The sequence below is a fragment of the Sinohyriopsis cumingii genome, chromosome 2 (assembly GCF_028554795.1).
Source record: "Sinohyriopsis cumingii isolate HCF-2022 chromosome 2, ASM2855479v2, whole genome shotgun sequence".
In the NCBI taxonomy this organism is placed as follows: domain Eukaryota; kingdom Metazoa; phylum Mollusca; class Bivalvia; order Unionida; family Unionidae; genus Sinohyriopsis; species Sinohyriopsis cumingii.
In genome coordinates, this window is record NC_142962.1 from 41,306,572 (window position 1) to 41,326,662 (window position 20,091).

Genomic DNA, 20,091 nt, shown 5'->3' on the forward strand with positions numbered 1-20,091 from the left:
GAAAATAGTGCTGTCCAGTATGGCTGCCACAGAAGCTGTCTTGAAAATCTTGTTATTGCTACTCCTCCAGAATGGAAAGTCGTATCTTGAAAATATTATCTCTTCTCTCCAAATGGATGACTGTATCAACATCAATTTTCACAAATAGACTTCTTTTATGATACCTAAATGTAAATGGTGCCAGTCATACATCCAATATGGATGCCATGATGGCTATCTTAAAATTCTTGTTGTAACTATGACAGGTTTTTGTACCAAGTGCTAAACAAAAATAGTGCCAGTTGTACATCCAATATAGTTGTGATGATGACTCTCATAATTATCTTGTTGTCACTACTCCCTCTAAATAGATGGTCATTATGACATGGGGGTTTTCACCAAAAGACTTCTAATGGTATCTACTTTGTCCTAAATGAAAATGGTGCCAGTATGGGTACTATAGCAGCTAATTGGAAAATCTTGTTTTTGCAGAGATGGTTTCAGCACTTGACAATTAAAAGGAAGAATCAGTCTTATCTTGAATTCATGGGAATTCTTTTCCTTTAGAACTTAATGTTTACATGTAGCATTTGAAGCACAAATGCTGTAAATGCTCAATACAGATTGATAAGGATCTCACTACAGACAGGCTATATTGTAATACACTGTATATTGCAGTGTATTTCCTGTTAGTACTCACCCATACTCTACATTGCATGTGACACTTTTCCTGCTACTAGAAAAATTAGGGAGAAGCCAGGAAAACTGCTTAGTATTTGACTTGAAATTTGTGTATATTTTAAATTCATACCTTTTTTCAGGTCAAGATCTCACCCTATGGATGATATTTTAAATTCATACCTTTTTTCAGGTTAAGATCTCACCCTATGGATGATATTTTAAATTCATACCTTTTTTCAGGTCAAGATCTCACCCTATGGATGATATTTTAAATTCATACCTTTTTTCAGGTCAAGATCTCACCCTAAGGATGATATTTTAAATTCATACCTTTTTTCAGGTCAAGATCTCACCCTATGGATGATATTTTAAATTCATACCTTTTTTCAGGTCAAGATCTCACCCTATGGATGATGAAGAATTTGGATGTGGATGATCAAGGTAAAATATACATTTTCTCATGCAACAATTTCCTAGTTCAGTGAAGATTTAGACAGACAGGTCTTATAAACAAAAAGACATTCATCTGTTCTCTGGTAAATTGTTATTGTTGTTTTGGGTTTAATGCCATTTCTCATGGTGGCCATTGTAACTGGTGAATAAAGAAACCGAGGAAAACCCTGGATAGAACCACTGACCCATGGGAAGCTACTGGCAGCTTTCTCACGTACCCACTTTAACCTAGCTCGGGACTTGAACTCACATGGACAAAGGTGAGATGGCATTGATCGGTAAAGTTGAGCACTTAGAACACTTGGCCACCCAGGGCCCCCTCTGGTAGAAAATATGTCACAAATTTTAGTGTAGACCAGCGACATTTTTTTTCCAGTTGAAATGCTTTCAGAATGAATTAATGGATTTAGGAATTGTTTAGTAGTACAACTCTGGTATTAAAATAAGTAATAGAAAAGAGAAAAAATCAAATCTTAGAATTTCTAACACAATTCCTAATGGAACAAAGCTACATGTCATTACCAAGGGATACCATGTGAGCCCTCCTTGGCTGGCCTGGGCAGTAAATGAACTCACAACCCTTGGATAATAAGTCCGACACTCTACAAACTGTTCTATCTCAGCTCCCTACGAACAATATGCTTCGTATCAGGTTATAATACTCTACTATATTTAACTATATAGTACTTCCAAATCATGTATCATGTAGATTTGCAGGTCCAGGTCTACAATGACCACTGGAGTCTTCAACTGGACAAACCTGCTAAAGGCCAATCTGGGTCAATGATGTTTGTGGTTGTTGCATGTTAAAAACATGCAAATAGGGATATTTTATCCCAATATTTTACTTTGGCATGAATGGCATCCAAAAGAAAATGAGAATGAATGGGCAGAAGTGGGTCAACGCGACAAGCTTCAGGTCTCCAGGTACTATAACCTCTGATGAAGGTTCAAAACCTGAGGTTCTTTCCAGGATTGCACAGAAACAACTGCACTGGCTATTCTGGAGCCTATTTGAAAAGACAGCAACATTATGTTTGGGTCCAAGATCAAGCATGATGCACTCGCTTGTCAGGGTCCATATTCCTGTATGCACTAGCAATAGAAATACCCTACCTCAGTCGAGTCTGTTCTGTGGATGATAGAGATAGGCTTTTATGTCCCGTGGGGACACTCTGTTTCTATTTTAAGGCATTCAAAGGAAAAAGAAAGGGTAGGAAGCATCTATTTCTCTTTCTCAAGGGCTCCATAGAAATTTCAGTCAACACTAGTTCGTGATGGATTGTCACAACAATTAAAAGAGCACACCAGTCTCTTACTGATTGAGACCTTTCCTTTATGAAACTTCCAGCTCATGTGGTTCATGCTATCGCTATCTCCTGGGCCTGCCTTAATCACTACTGCTTGGAGGAGATCATGAAGGCAGCATTTTGGCATTTCCTTACTATCTTTTCCTCCTTGTACCTCCGCTCGTTATCACAACAAAGTGCAGGCACCTTTTCTCTGGATCCCATTGTTATGGCACATGTAGCCCCAGGAAATATCAACCTTCCATGACATGGACTTCTCCACCATTTTCTCTATTTTTTATCAGTTTAACGGAGCATCAGCCAGTCCTCCTTACTAACAAATTCAGCTAAACAATAGCCATTGGTAAGCTATTGCTGCTATTAAAACATTTTGGTGTGTGTGGGGTAAAAGTAATTTTAATTATGCAACACTTACCTATGACTATTATCAATTGTCCTCCTCCCACCCTGCTCTGATGTCCTGATCTAGCAGCCATCTTTGAAAATGATGAGCTAGCTGCTCTTGTTTTGCACATAACACACCAGGGGCAAGCAAGCTGCACGAGGAATTGCATCATAATGACAATTCTTCACTGTAACGGAGGATGTATGCACATCAGATGGATGGTATGTTTCTTTCGGCATGAAAAACTAAACAGACATGGGTAAATATTGCATGATTAAAATTAGTTTTACCCCCACCAACCCCTCTACTACATTCTTATCCAAGAATAACCACTGTGTAATTTTCTCTTCAAGCAGAATAGTATCTCCATTCCCAGGGGGCCCCGAGTGGCAGACTGGCCTAAAGCGCTCTCCGTTATGGATCACTGCCATCTCATCTCTGTCTGCGTAGGTTTGAGTCTCGGATTTGGCCAGTGTGGGTATGTGAGAAAGCTTGCCAGTAGCTTCTCGAAGGTCGGTGGTTCTTTCCGGTGGTTTCCTGGGTTCTTCCTCCACCATTAATACTGGCCGCCAGTATAGCCTATCGTGTGCTGAAAAATGGCGTTAAACCCTACAACAACAAAAATCTCCATTCCCACCAAAGAAACTAACACAAGTGAACACCATCCGTCAAAACGATGTTAAAGAAATAAAGTAGAATATAAAATGTGGGGAAAATAGTTGCCACATGTATGGTAGTTTGACTGTTAAATTTAATTCACACACAGTTTGGGTACTGTCAGTGATAACAAAATAGGCCATTGTTTATTTGCCAATCAATTGCTGGTGCTTACATATACACATTCTAGTACATGGTTTCTTAGAAGTATGTTGGATGGACAGTCCTTTTCATGAGATTGTTGTAATACTAAGGAATAACTGTTAACTAGTCACACAGCTTTCTTACTTGTTAACTTAAGTCTAATCTTTACCTAAAATGCAGTTTGGCCACAGTTGACCAGAATATGAAAAAGAGGCATGTCATAGGCAGAAAATAAAGTATGTCACAGCGAGAAATGGTGTGTCCTTTGTTATGTATATTAGATTTAATTATATCTGATTTAATATATATTTATTTCAATTTAGTTGTTTGTCAGTTTTAAATTTTGTAAATTTTTTTATACATGCTGTTGTAATGAAAATTTATTCACTGGAGATGATACTTTTTCCAGAAAATAGTTTGACCTTGAGGTGTTGACCTAGATCCTGACCTTGATTCAAAATTAGTAGCAACCACGTAAATAAGTTATATTTTTATTTTAAAATGATTGGTTGTTGTCGAGGTCATGATGGGACTACATGGTTTAAGATGTAAACAATTTTTTAAAAATTTTATTTCTTAGAGTAAAATGATGGGTTTTTGTCAGAAGCCACATTGGGTGTATGTGATTTTTAACAAGCAAATAATTTCAACGAGATTCTGGAAGATGATCACGGGACCCCTCTCTTTGCATTTTAGAATACGATATAACCTTTCTTTTATAGAAATATTCTCAGTTGGGGTATTTCCTTTACACTGGAAGGTGTTGTGTCGTTTGACTTCAAAAGGATTACTTCTTTTTTTCCTGGAAAATATGCGTGCTCATGTGATATTCTTCAAAAAGACAGCTGTTATAAAAATTTATTCAGATTTCCAAAACTGGACTGACATTTCTTGTTTCTACAAGGTACTATAGACTTAAGCACTACAGATTTACAGCATATGTCATCATCTTCTATCTTTGGATTCTTCGATGGGACTAGAACTTGAAATCTTTGGAACATTTTATTATTAGGACTACTAAAATTTTATTTGTGGATTATTTTTGGATTTTATTCTTAAAACCGTAAGTTCATATTTTTTTTATTTTTACAGATTTTTTCCAGGGAATTAAATTATTATATTTTTCAGAACTTGTTGTTTTCACTCTTTCCTGTGTTATTGTTTTTTTCGAGCCTAAACATGGAACACCTTAGAGAATTTCATGCGTATTGGACTAGAATATCAGTCAGTATTTATGGAAAATGATGCTTAAAAATGACCCCCCCCCCACTTTAGATCCCCATTTCCATCTTTTTTTATTCAGTCTAATGACCTGGCTTTTGAAAAGTTGACAGGTATTTTTGGAGTTATGTCCCTTGTTTTACTATTGTGCTTCAGTTTTGGCTATCACTCTTGAAGGACTTCATAGACTGGATCCAGATTTGGTCTGTTTTATATTAAGAAGACCTAGCTCAGGTTTTATGGGATTTTTGCCCACTTGACTTGGACCTTTGGCATATGTACACATTTCTAGTTGATTAAGTAAATTTAGTCTTTAAAAAAAAACAAACAGTTCTCGACAATTTATGAAGATAAAGTTGGAACTGCATGCTCTTTCTATCAATACACATATACATGTTTATAAAGCCTTCCATAAAAGTTGAAGGGTGAATTGCCACAGCAGGTGGAGGGGTGACCTCCCTCCAATGGGGATACAGATTATTTTTGTTTTATAAACTAGCCAGGTGTAAAGTAAAAGTAGCCAGGTAAATCGCCCAGCACCAAGCTGATAAGGAAAGCCCTATGTTTAATTTCAGGTTCAATGTCAAGTTCAGTGTTTAGTTTGTGCAAATGTTATGTATGTTTAAATTTGTATTTGTCATTTTTTTCTCCATGGTTATATGTTATGTATGATTGTTTTTTGGACTTGACCTTGACCTTGTCCAAAATCAAGTTCATGGTGTGCTTGACCACTAACTTTTAATTTGTAAAAAAATAATACATTGTTGTCGGGTTTAACACCATTTTTCAGCACACAATATGCTATGCATGGCGGCCAGTATTAATGATGGAGGAAGAACCTGGGAAAACCCCGAGAAGAACCACCAACCCATGAGAAGCTACTGGCAAGCTTTCTCACATACCCACATTGGCCGAATCCTGGACTCGAACCCACGCAGACAGAGGTGAGATGGCAGTGATCCGTAACGGAGAGCGCTTTAGACCACTCGGCCACTCGGGGCCCACCAAATAATACATAGTTAATATTTCTATATGGGTTAAATATTAGGATCTTTATCAGTGGAAGTAAACATGTTTATCTTAATCTGAGTATAGGACATTGGTATTGTCTAATTTTGATAAAATAGATCTTATCTTTGTGACAATTTAGAATATTCAAGAAATGAACTTTTGACCCTCATACTCATTTTGTTTTTGTATCTTAGCTTTTTATATAAAGTCGTTTACTCAGGAAATTACTCATTCTTGTATCTTTAGTTGAATAAGTCATATTGTTTTGTTCAGTTTTTCATTTGGGTGAAATTATTTATTCAAATTATTATTCACTCGAAATACAGAGTTTTCATTTGTAATATTCTTGGACTAGAAAATTAATTTGGAATTATAGTGATTTCATGCAAGAACAGTTTTGGATTATATTATTGTGAAACATCAAAAGACTGAGCACATTGCCACACTACAGGACACTACCACATTAACTTATTCAAGACTACAGGCACATCAATACATTCAGTATTGCAATTAAATTGGAATACAACTGGAATTCAGTTGGAACCTTATACATTTGGACTTGTGATAACACTTTCAAGACTATTTGGGATTTAATTCACAATGCACAATTATTTGTTGAATTTTACAAAACTTGTTGATTTTGGCTCTTTTCTGTTACTTAGTTTAAGATCATAGAGTTGTAATACTAATATTACTTTGAATTCAGTATTGCATAAGTTTTGTAACTATCCACCTGAAATGTGATTAATATTGCTAATTTATCACTATTGAAGAAATGTTTTTTTTACAGCTGAGGCCCTCCACTTAGCACACCTAATGGCTGCCCATGGTTATTTCTTCCCCATCGATGATCATGTCCTGACAGTGAAAAATGATAACACATACTACAGATTTCAGGTGAGTTGAATCTATTTCCCTTAGTAACCTTTCTAATCCACGCTTACCTCTTTTTTCATGGTTTTGATTAGGGGTGAAACGATGCACCTGTGCCATGTTTCGATACAATTCACAATACACAGCCTGCAATATGATACTTATCAATACATATATGAACTTGATGGTCTTTCCATCTTTGGAAGGTAGTTGGTGCACTTTTATGTATGTTGATATTCTTGGTTGTATTTCCAGTATGCAGATTACAGACAGAAATAGCTCATTAATGTTAAGATAACAAAAATAACCAACATCATTTCTCACTTAAATTTGGAAGACATTACAATGTTATCTTCAGAATAGAAGAAATAATGAAATTTCCTCATGCAAAGAAAACCTCATCTAGAACAAATCCAGGTATGGGAATGAAGATGAATACTGTTATGTATATTTGATTTAATTTATATCTGATTTAATTTAATTGTTTGATTGTTAGTTTTAAATTTTTTATTCCATTACGTGTTATAGTAACTTAATTTTGTTTACTGGAATTTGACATTTTTCAGAAATTAGATTGACCTGTTTTTTCATAAACACCTAATAGAACTTTTATCTTAAAGCTGACCTAGTTCCTGATCTTGATACAGAATTAGTAGTGCTGGAGTAAACAACTTCTTTTTTTAAATTCATTCTTAGTGTGGATTTATAGGGCGGAATCGAGGCTGTACTGGGTTTACATGACTTTACACATGTGAATAGCCTCTATTTAGAAATTCTGGTTTTAGCTGAATTGTGCAGTAGTCATATATGATAGTGATGTATTGAGAAATAATTTTAGTTGGGCTTTTAAAACTCTTCAACATCAAGATGGTGTTTTTTGTTGTTGTTGTGACCAGTTGGAGTTAAATTTTATTTTTTCTTCAGTTTATTTGGGTTCTAAGAGATTAATTCATTTCCCTGGGAATATTTAAGATCTGAAACAGAATTCTTGGACAAAGATATTTATTGAATTTTTTGGGGAATTCAAACACCGGAATATTGTTTAATGTGGTATAAGAAAGAACTGTTGACATGTCAATATATGATTATGTCATCGCCTTCCATTTGGGATTTTCCTCAGGACTTGAACTCAAATTTACTAGAACATTTTATTACTAGGACTAATAATTTATAATTCTTGGATTATTCTTGGATTATTTTTGGATTTGATTCTTAAAACCGTAAATTCTTTTCCTCATTTTTACCTTGTTTTTCTAGGGAAATGAATTATTTTTAAAAATTTTCAAAGCTTGTTGTCTTCACTTTTTTCTTGTTACTGTTTATGAGAGCCTCAACACATAATACCAACAAAATCTATCATATTGTACTTCCTGCAGATGCAAAAGACTGCTGCAGCCATGTGTATTTGTATTTGTTAGTGAAGAACTCCCGCAAATTAAAATGCCCTGGGAAATATGCAATTTTTATTTAACCGTTGTTGTCATGACATCTGTTTTTCAGGTAGGCAACTGTTTACACATATGGGTTCTACAAGCATGTTATGAATGGTTGTTAAACTGAATTTGATTGGCATATAAAATAAGCATTATTATGGAGTAGTTTGAACTTTCTATGAAGTAAGTTTTACAAATTGTGTTTAAAATACAGGCTACCTAGAAAACCCAAAATGAAGTTTGCATGTCCTTAACCCATTCATAAAGACAAGAGTGGAATGCCCTAAGGACTCACCCTCTGTTTGTACCTCATCCATTGGTTCCTGCTAGTGCCAGACTAAACCTATTTTTCATGGACTTGGTCTGGTGTACTGGTAGATAGCTTTGTCCTTTCTATCATAAAAGGATGATTACTGGCTTCACTTTTAGGATCTCCCTTCTCTAGTAAAGTCCTCCTCATTCTTCCACAAGTTAGATTTGGGCAATTAAAAAAAAAGAGGTTCACTCCCTTCTTCAGAAGGGTACAATAGAGTGTGTTAAATGACCAGTCTCTGGAATTATACTCCCAGCTTTTCCCAGTTCCTAAGAAAGGGGGAAAGTTACACCTAATTATCGATCTTTCTTTCCTAAACAAATTTCTGCTGGAGGAACAATTAAAGATGGAGACCATAGTCTCCATCATGAATGCTGTAAGACTTGGTGATTAGGCAGTCTTTATGAGGGTCATGTCAGTCATCACAGCCTATTTAAGGTCACTAGATATCCCAGTCATCCAATACTTTGATGATTGGTTGATCCACAATAGTTGTTTAGACTTCTTTAAACTATATCTTTCTTGTTTTTGGTCCAAAGTGTCTTTTTGCCAAATCTAGACAAACTGGAGTTCACTCCATCTCAAGATTTTGTGTGCATGAATTTCTTCACTAACAGGGGTTCAGGACAGTAGATAGGATCTCATCTCTGTTTGAGGAGCTAAGAGTAAAACCTTGTTGAAAGCTTATCTTTTTCTGTTCGGGACCATATACTCCAGAGTTTGTCAAGGCAGGCGTAAGTTGCATCCTTTCCAGTTTCTCATTTTGGCAGTGTGTAAGCCACATAACACCCCTTATACATGCTCTGATTTCTCTGGGTTGTAATTTCTGATATCATCTGATAAGGTGGACAAATTGGGGCTGGTTTGTAGCTAGAGTTCTTATGCACCCCCCTCCCCAAACCCACTCATACCAGAGGCACTTGTGTCAAGTCAGAAGGATCGATTCTTCAGGGTTCTTGTTTCTGGGAAGAATCTACCCTTCACATCAACAATTGTGAAATGAGGGCAGTGTTTTTAGCTCTTCGGGGATGTGTCCACCAGGTTGCTGCATAATGGTCTCTTTTAAGATACCACCATTGTGGTACACCTCAGGCAACAAGGAGGCACACATGCTGTGCATATCCTTTCTGGATGGAGGTTTGGAACTTCTTTGCTCAGCTTCTTCAGAAGGAATTACCCTCTGGGGTATCCACATTCCTAGCAAAAGAATATTTTGGCTTACAGTCTATTAAGGAAAGGGAAGATAGTTCTCATGGAATTGTCACTTCACCAATCGATTGTGGGCTCCCGGCTACTGACTTTCAAAGATTCCTCTGGTGGATTTGTTTGCCACCAAGCTGAACAGCAAGCTTCCCTTTTACATTTCCCCAGCTCCTGACCAAAACACGTGGGCAGTGGATGCCTTTAGTCTAAAATGGGATCGTCCTTTCACATGTGCCTTCCCACCTTTCAGGATGATCCCACAAGTACTGCAGAAAGTTGGACATTCCATCTCTCGGCTCATTTTAATCACGCCTCTGACCCCGATGATCATGGTTCAACAATCTAGCTTACCAGTTCCTTGCTGATAGGGACCTGTCATATGTAAAATCATTTTTGAGAATGATTTAACCAATTAAACATCAGGCATTTATAGTGGCAAATTTCAAGAAGACCTTGATGTTCTAGGTGAGTTTTAGGAGCTTGTTCCCTCCCATGATAAATGCTGAGATAAGGAAATATGTACTCATTAGAGATATGTCTTGGGAGTTTTGACCAAGTGTGATGTGTGCATATTAAGGCATATGCATTTGTTATGTAGAACAGAGTACATCACTCACTTGTTTTAGTGCATCTTGGATAACTTGTGAATCCACTTATAGTGTGGGTGCAGGTGAAGATCCCATTTTTTCTTATATAAAAAATACCCCAAATAGCTGGATGTGAATATAATCTTGATCAAAAACTGGTAATAAAAACCTTGTTCCATCACTCATTTTATCATCAAAAATGGCAGTTAGTGCATAGAATTTTAATTCAGCATCATGAAGCTAAAACTTGTAATAAGAAAACATATTTTGTTCAGTTCTTCTTAACACATTAACCTCGGGAGCTGTTTGTCATTTTCACCTGAAAATCGAGTAGGAAACACATTTTGAAAGCTATTTCTGAATAGATCCGAAAACACCAAATCCCCCGGTGATCTTTCAATAACATACTGCCTAGTTGTTTTAGAAACATCGTTTTTCATAGGCTATTTGACTCGCGCATGAGCAGAAGGGTAAAAGTTGGAGTTCTTTTTTTTTTGTGCTAAATGGAGCCATTATTTTTGTATGGAGACCACTCCAAATGCCCATCTTATCCTACTTTTTGCAAAGGTTCATCTGTGTCTTTGCAGTTCATACTGGTTTGCCTTAGATCTGAGACCAAAAAGTTTAAAATCTGGACACAAAATTGGATTCCGACCACGGGTGAATTTTCGGTAGAAAAAAGTCGGGTCCAAAAAACGAGATTTTTTATATCTGTATTTTGTAGTGCAACTAGATATTCCAGATTATTTGGTATCATTGTAGAGCTACATCTGTCTACCTTTCTATAATACCACCCACTTCAGTGTGTCATGCATGACCATGACGCCACAGAGCTCGGCAGTAGGCTACTACCTCCTGCCCCATTAAGTCACTAGGGGTTAATGTGTTAAATGTTCAGTACAGTAAATAACAGTATACAAAGAAATATTTTTCACTAAAAATGTTTGGTAATGCCTGCTGGTGGCAGTACTTTAAGAAATAATTCCAGGACTGTTATTAAGAATTTTGGTGTCATCATGTCAGGGGTTAACAATTCTTCAAGTCCAAGGTCCAAGACTTATAAAAAAAACTGCATTAGGATTCATTCACTTTCAAGGACTTCAGTCTGATGGACTTTATCCACTCTCAAAAGTTAGGTTTCTCAGAGGCAATAAAGACCTATTTTATTGCCATAGAAGGTGTACTGGTCAATAGTGAACATATTTTAAAGGATAGAACTAATAGAAAAAGAACTTTTTATGTGGAAGCAGCTTGAATTGTGGTTTAGTGTTTTATGACACAGCAACATCATTAAGTTGTTCTGTGCCAAGGCAAGTGCCCTGCCCAAGATCCAACCACAGTAGCCATTCCAGACTGATCTGATGGTGGGATTAACACCTGCACATTTTTGGTGAAAGGTAAAGTGTGATAACCTCTGAGCCATGATGGCTCCTGCTTTCATTAGTTGCTTCTTTATGACCAGTGTTTTGGGCCTATTCTACATACCCATAGTCAACAGGGGATGAAAAAGGTTGCAGAAGTATATGATTTAGCATTAAATATGCAAATTATTAGCTTGATAAGAAAGAAAATCAATTCAGTGAAAGAGGAAATTGTTAATGAAAGCATACAAACTAAAGAGTAAAAGCTAAAGTTAAATTAGAGCAAGATCTAAACAGACAATTTCCATAATACAGCACATTCATCATTATTTATCAGGTTTAAATAATATTTATACATTTGCATTCATTTAATGTTGAACTTTATAAAAATGAACGAGAAACAGCCGTTTCATCCATTTCTTTGATCAGCAGTGTTTGATCTACAAGTGGCTTCATGTAAGGCATTGAACTCATCAAGGCAAAAAACAATGAGTCTAAAGCCAAACCTGTGAGTCTTATTCTAGCCAGTGATCAGTTTTCACTAGTTTAAAAAATATAGTTACATTGTTTAAATACACAATGAAAATATTAGTTATCTAATGTAACTAAAGCCAATAAGGCAATTCCCTTGCCAGAAGCATCTGAACATTCTATATTTGTTAAAATTCTTGTTGATGATTTCATCAGAAATAATCTGAGCATATATGACAAGGCGTTTATTGTTAGCTATGTCAGTGCTTTCATCTGTTATTGCTGCCACAAATGACGAATTTTGCATGTCACTTATAAGACTATCCTCAACAACGTTTGATAGGCGCTCCAGTAACTCTGAACAGGTCGTAGACGAGTCGTACTCATTGGCAGGTTTCTTCAAAATGTCAGTGGCATCACTTTCTTTAGCTGTTAAGTCATGTATTAAATTAAGAAGAGATTTGTATTTTAAAAAAGGGATGTCTTCTACACTCAGCCAATGTACACACTTAAGTAACACTTTCACTGCTATGTCTTGTTTGGAAGAATGGTTTTGTAACCCTGCATTCAAATCTGTCTTGTGTTGTGGACATTCAATCAGCAGTTTGTGTTCTGGCAACCTGGCATGCCTTGTGGCAGTTGCCAGATTACTGTTCTGAAAGTTATTGTTCTTTTGCACATTTGGTCATGGTTTATTTAGCCTCTGTACATATATGGCAAAATATAAAGGCGTCTTAACTGTCACATTCTTCACTCGACTTAGCTTCTTTTTGAAAACGTTGCCAGCTGTGTTTTCAACCATTGCTGCACAAACTACGTTTTATCTTACAAGAAACCGTTACCTCATCTTTGGATGATGAAGGCTCCACCAGTTCGATAACAATACAGTCTGAGGTCTTGGAAACGTTTGATCACACATATTTGGACACAATTTTTTTTATACCTGGGATGTAGAAAATCACTTATACAGGCGTCCTCCATATGCAACAAATTTGTCTGATGGCAAATTCATGGACTTGCCTGCCTTGCTTCAACCGTCTGCTGAGTGGGAAAATATGTTGATCAAATGATCATTTTAGCTGTGCTGATATTTACACTGAGAAAATTCAGTGGCTGAAAGACCCCCAGATGTACATGTTGTCATTGTATTTTCTTGACTAGCTGCAGAATGGTGGGAAAATGTACTGATATTTACAATGGATGAATTCAGAGACAGAAGGACCCATTGATGTACTTTTGTGTTCATTTCCAAGTGTGCCGAATAAGCAGTGCATGTGACCTTGAAATCAAGACATGCTGAGAATTAGACAAAATGCTGTTTGCAAATTTGGATAAGTATTTTGGGGCAAATTGGTGAAGATTGTAATGAGATTCAACAGAGTACTAAATGTTGCTAGAACTGATATTTCACTATGTGTGATGCCTAGCATAGTGCTTAGAATAAGACCTTTCCTTGGCCTGACATAATTCACTCTCACTTTAATGGACAAATAAGAGGTATATGTCATTGGTGTAAAGAAGTTAGAAAATTAAACTCAATGGCAACCACTGGTTCTACTCATCTAGAAATTAAGCCATTTCAGGTATTCCCAATATGCTTCTGTTAGGGGACTGCAACTTTTGCTGGTGGGACTCGTGTTTTTTCCAAAATAAGATTCCTGGACACCTAGTTTAAAAATCCTAGCGAGACCTCTACTATTATCATTGGTCGGTCATATACGCGGTCCAAAAGATTTGGATCTATTTTAATTTTTTGCCTTGGATGCCATTTTCAATCGAATGATGACAGTATATTAGAACAGCGCAAGGCATAAAATTGAGCAAATGGAAATTGTTGCTTCATTGCATGACAAAAATGTGCATAAAATAGTACTTTCTCGTGAGAATCACTTTAAAATCACGTATTTATTTTCCACCTCTTTTCTTGGGTATGGTGATTATACGGTTTACCATCCTGTTGCTTCAAATGATGTGACAGTCACAGGTCACATAAGGTCAGCTCCAGGCTCCACACTCAGTTTTAACCCCATGTGTTATGACAACATTAGCGTGAGAAAGTGATGTGCGCGTATTTTCATTTGGGAGAGTTGTAATCTAGCCATTAAAATAGTTAGAACAAACCTTTATTTTGTTTTAATCAACAAAACATAATAATGGGGATATTTCAATTTATCTACAGACGACGATTTTTAGACTGAACCTTTGTTTTTTGTTAATGATTAAAACATAACATTTGGGTGCATCAATTTACATACCGGTGACTATTTTTCTGCATCAGATTGGAAAAGTCTGAGTATTTGACGCATGACACATGTGTAGATAAAACACTGGATCAGTAATGAACAACTATTACAAAGGTGACATTGACTGTCCTTTTTGATAATAATAATAATATTAATAATAATAATATTATAATAATAATAATAATAATAATAACTGATTGCTGTCAGAACACTGACAATTACAGAGCCATATAGTTAAATATACCCTGAATTAATCTTGGGAACAAAACTTTATGCAGCCTAAAAGGCATGATTATTTATTTAAAACTTGCTCAACATGTGCATCAAAGCAAACAATTTCTTCTGATTGTTTGATTATAAGTACATGTACTCTGTAATGGTGCACACTTTTTAGATATTTTCACAGCACATTCTGTCATTGTCAGCATGATACATAACCATTAAGATTGATGTATGGGCTCAGCTCACAATAAATGTGGTAGCCTGGGATGGTTAACCACTCTTGTTTCGAAGCATGAGTGAATTTTAATTAGGACCTGCTAGGATAAAAGTCTGACAGTTATGTCAGTGTAGCTTTAAGTGGAGGAAATGACATGGTTAAGACAAGCCATATATAAATTTTGGGAAATCTTGGGCCATTTGAAATGGGTGTCATAAAATTATATTTTCCATCATAATTATTAATTAAGGCAGACTTCAGAGAACTATTCTGACTTAGATGGTAGTGTTAAATTTTGGGCAGTTGGTGAAAGCTAATCTTGATTGGCCAAGCTAAATGAGGGCAGGGGTGTTCCCAGACTAAATCCAAGGTTTACAGTAATTAAACTCTCTCACAGAATTATTCAGTCTTTGTTTTTCTGCTGAAATGGAAGTCATGTTAAATCATCCAGGGGATGTGGATCTGAAAGAATTTGAGAGACCTGGAACCATAGAGAGATTTGGCTTCATAGGGAAGGGAGCTAGTCTTGGGAAAGCACAAGAAAAATAGCTCCATACCTGTGCATGATATAGAGGGAAAGGACAATAGAAAGCCAATTTACTGTTGATGACGTGAAGAGGATAGAAAGAAATATGCAACACTGACCTGTCACCAACAGTATTTCAAAAGAACCAGAAGCAGTCAAGTTATGCTGACATGCCAGAAATTTGGGTTTGATCAGTCACTCAATACTATGAGGAAATTTGTTTTGTAGGTATAACAGAATGACTAATTACATTTCACATACATTTTTTAATTCTATTTCCAAGAGGTATATCAGTCAAATATCATGTTCAATTTCATTTTGTTTGTGTAACTGATTACATTACTATATTTTACATACGGGAACTTGTATTGTTCTATTCTGTATCTTTGCTCAGATGTCTTTTACTCTGTCCATTAATTTTTTCATAGTTATTTTATTGTTTGCTCAATCCAGGCAATAACACCATGGTCAGTCATCTAGATAACGGTAGAGTGTGACCCCACTATAAAGCAGGCTTCACTATAACACGAATTCGGATATAACATGGTCTTGGCGTGGCTCCCGAAATTTTATATACATGTATTTTTCTCGCACATGAAAAAAATGTCTTTCTTAAAAATATGAAGGAAAAAAAACGTAAAAAGTTTATTATTATTTTGGGTAAGAGATCTCCACATGAATAATATAAGACGATCATGGCATGGCTCCTGAAATTTTATATGTATTTTTCTTGTTCACGAAAAAATAGTTTTTTCTTCTTAGAAGTACAAAAAATAAAGTGTAAAAAGTTTATTCTAGGATCGCGAAGAATATACAATCTGGTGATTTATTTTTATTGTTGATATTGTTGGCTGTTTAAGCTTGTTATATACAACCATTGGTTTGGAGTGGAGAAATTCATAGGCCCCATGAAAGGAAGCCACAAACTTGATATAAACTGCGCTGAAATTTAACTATTGCTACATAAACAGTTTTGTTGTCCATATTAACAAACCATCTTAACAGTGCATTGTTATATCATAATCCGCTTATGCTGACATTGAGCATGAGTACTGTATTTTATGAGATATCCGCTAGTATCCCATTTTATCCTGAATGCGACTATGGTTGTACTCTAATACATATATGTGTAGCGTCTAGAAACATGTGTTATACATCACAAATATTTGTGTATTTCTTCACGTACACAGGAAATGGTTAAAGCATGCATGCGCAGTGAAATTTAAAAATAAACATGGTTTGAAAAGAAATTGTTGACTTGAAAATCATCGATAAAACGATGGACAACAACTCTGATGTAAACATGGATGTTGATAGCGAGGGTAGCGACATTGAAGTTGATGATTTGGATGATTCTGATGATAATATTGACTTAAATGATATGTTAGAATTGAATAAAGTTGATAAAAGAGATGATGCATGGCTTCATGCACTTTTCGACAGTGATTCGGAGAATGAGCTGACTTTGAAGCCTTTCAAGAGAAATGGGTCCGGGATGATTTTTCACTTCGGTTGCAGCCAAGATTTAAATTGATAGAAGGAGCAACTGTTTAACACCCAGAAGAAGGCGATGTACAACATTATTTTGAGTTACTTTGGTATGATTTAATCTGGAAAAAAGTTGTTGATGAAACAAATCGTTAACTGAAAGATTTCTAGAATTAATTTGTGACAAGTTTTCATGAGAAACTGCATGCTGAAGTACATGTTCCAGAATGTGAAGTAAACATTGTTCCATGTGTCATGTTGTCCAATTTTAGTAAAATTATTATAACTTTTGAACTTACAGTGCTAGAAACTTCAAATTTGGACCAAAATACTAGAAATTGAATTATCTTTATTTTATTAAGATACTATTAGGAGCATTTCATTCATCTTCATGGACAAAAGATTCACTGAACATCATTTTAAGTTTTTTAATTTGTTTTTTTCTTCTTTCAAGTCATATTTCAAAATACAGTTGTGAGCATGTACATTGGTAAATGATAACAAAACATATATCACTGTGTTGCAAAATTTATTACCTTTCAGAGATATATAGTTTTTTATACTTTATAAAATAAATAACATTGTTACAACAGTTTTAGTAAATATGGCGAAGGTCATCACAATTTTTGCAGCTGCTGCTGTATGATGCTTTGTTTTACCACAAAAATGTATTTAGAATTGCTTCTAAGGAATCTGGCACTGCAGTTGAAATTGATGAAAGGATAAAATGGGTTGACCAGGCCTCATGTGAACCATTGAGTGAAGCTTCCTTTTAAAACCTCACAACCAAACTTTGCTCCTGTTCACTTTAGCTTCTGCAAGATGAAGTGAGATTCCTTGTCACTAGACAGTGGCTGTCTTTGTTTTCCAGCAGGTTGAACCCTGACACTATGGTGTTCGAGCCTGGCAACAGTCGCACCCTCCCATTAGGGAGATGGAGCACTGTAACCATGGGATGCACACTCCTGAGGTTGATCACAGCAACACAGGTTGCTCCCTCCCATTAGAGAGATAGAGCACTGCAAACACACATCATGTTTTTGTTTTTGTCTATGGCCATTGTTATGGCACAATACGTGACTTGGAGAGACATCATCATTCTTTGGATGAACCTCTCCCTTTATGGTGAGTACAACTCAATTTGTTTTTGATCAGTTCAGTGAGAGCATCAATCTACCCATCTGACAAATTCAGCTATGCAGTAGCAGCAGGATAAGTAATTGCTGCTATTAAAATGTAGTTTTGGGAGGGTGAAATTAATTTCAATTATGCAGTACTTTTGCTGAATTCCCTCCTCCCACCCTGGTCTGATGTCTTGCATAATCGTCGTCTGTAAAAAGATGCCAGATAATATATCCTTTCTGTGCATGACCATGTGACATAGAATGGTGTGCAAAAGATCAATTTGGACTTTTCTCCACTCTTTGGGAGGACGTATTCATATCAAACGGATGGTGAGTTTTCAGCACGAAAATAGATTAGCCTCGCAATAATGGCAGGTAAGTATTGCATAATTAAAATTAGTTTTACCTCCCAACAACTACATGTCATCTAAGGTTGAGAACTCCCTCTCCACTAGGAACGTGATAAGATATTCACATCATGCACTTTGAATGTGCTCCTTCAAAATTCCTCGCATATGCCTTCATATGTTAGTGCTCTATCCGTAATTTTTATCCAGTTATCAGAAAGTGCTTGCATGCCTGCATGCTATTGCAAGTGCATTTTGGTAGTTATTTTCAGTGACTTAGTAAGGAGTTTTTGAAGGTTTCAGCCAACACCTTGTAGTGCCGTGGTAGTGCTTTCATCATGGTCATATACCTTGTTTGGTGCAATATTATGATAGATGTCCTTCACGGCACCCTGTATGAATGCTGAAACATTAATAGCCCACTGGTCTCTGAATATTTGATGTATTAGTACCAACTTTTAAGACTTTGTCAAGAAGTTGTTGGTGATTTCATCCCTGTCATTGGACATAGGCATGTTCATCTGGATTGGTCTATCTTCCAGTCATCTACTTTTGGGTCCTGAACACTCTTCTGGGTCTTCACCCCACCAGGACTCAATTTTGAACTTCTCTAATGCCAATGCATGTTCACCTTGCCTAGCTCTTTCTTTGGCTTGAAATCCGGCTAACTCATGCTAATTCTCCCTTCTCTCACTCTACCACTTGTCTTTCTATCACTTTGCCACTTGTCTTTCTTTTTCTTGCTTGGTCACTTGTCCCTTCATAAACTAACTTGTTCCACCGAATCACCTTAAATTCTCTAATTACAATTAACTGCCTGTCACCATTGTGGTTTACTTGTATGGCACCCAGGACTAAGCTCTCTCAGCCTATATTTTCTCTACCTACACTCTTAGTCTTACTGCTCCTCTTGAAAGTAGCCCCCCACATGCATTTACCCGCTTCTGTTATACTCCTACCTATACTCATTTAAACCAGAATATCCCACTACACAGAAATCAGTAAAATGAGCAGTACACAGCCTGAATATCTCTGCAAATTCAGAGTAATACTTGCACACCAAACAAGGTGCAATTACTACTTCAGAACTTAACACAGCTATCTCAAGAGAACACACAGGTAATTTTCCCATCTGAATTTCACAAATTCAGCATACAAACCTTTTCCCCAAAGAGTGGCAAATAATTGCTCAGGTATGTGCCTTAACCTGTTACAATGCTATTATGAAAACATTAAAAGAAAATAGCAAGAAAATTGCATGCACTTAACAAATAAAATGCACAGTCAATGATTCAATTCTAATTGATGTTGCTTAACCATCTCTACAGAATTTATCAATGTTTGAATAATTTACATCTGATTATAAATTCTTTGCTCACACTATTTCACTCAAATAAATTTTGCAATCCTGGACACGCCACCAGTTGTGGTGGATTATTGCTTTTGGTGCATAACAATGTCTAGAGGGTGATTGACCATGATAATATAGCCAGATTGAGCAAACGGTTAAAAAAATATTAAATTAATAAATTGAATAAATGGAGATCTCAGCAAAGATATAGAATAGAAAAACATGAGCTCCCATAAACAGAATATAGTAACTTAATTAATTAGATAAAGAAATTAAACTTGTAAAACAATTGTAGCTTGAACATCTACCTGAAAATTTCTGGTTGCTGGCCACTTTCCAGAATCAACGTAACTTTTCAGTTTTGGTTGACTTGTACAGAACAGGCATGGAAGCTATTTTCCTGATAAAAGATAAATGCAGCATAAAGCTTTGTTCTTCTTAACTTCCTGAACTAACATTCCACATATAGTTACACTTCAGAATAGCTGCAT

The 20,091-nt window shown here is 36.1% G+C and overlaps 1 protein-coding gene across 6 annotated transcripts in view; it reads left to right on the forward strand.

The window, feature by feature from the left end:
• Nucleotides 1-20,091, forward strand: part of LOC149804709 (regulator of G protein signaling 7-like) — a 294,195-nt gene that overhangs the window by 71,073 nt on the left and 203,031 nt on the right. For all 6 annotated transcript variants that reach the window (XM_089943319.1, XM_089943310.1, XM_089943302.1 and 3 more), the window contains 2 exons: nucleotides 1,051-1,101; nucleotides 6,632-6,738. In XM_089943319.1, the coding sequence (XP_089799445.1) occupies nucleotides 1,051-1,101; nucleotides 6,632-6,738 (158 nt within the window). The remainder of the gene's footprint in view (nucleotides 1-1,050; nucleotides 1,102-6,631; nucleotides 6,739-20,091) is intronic.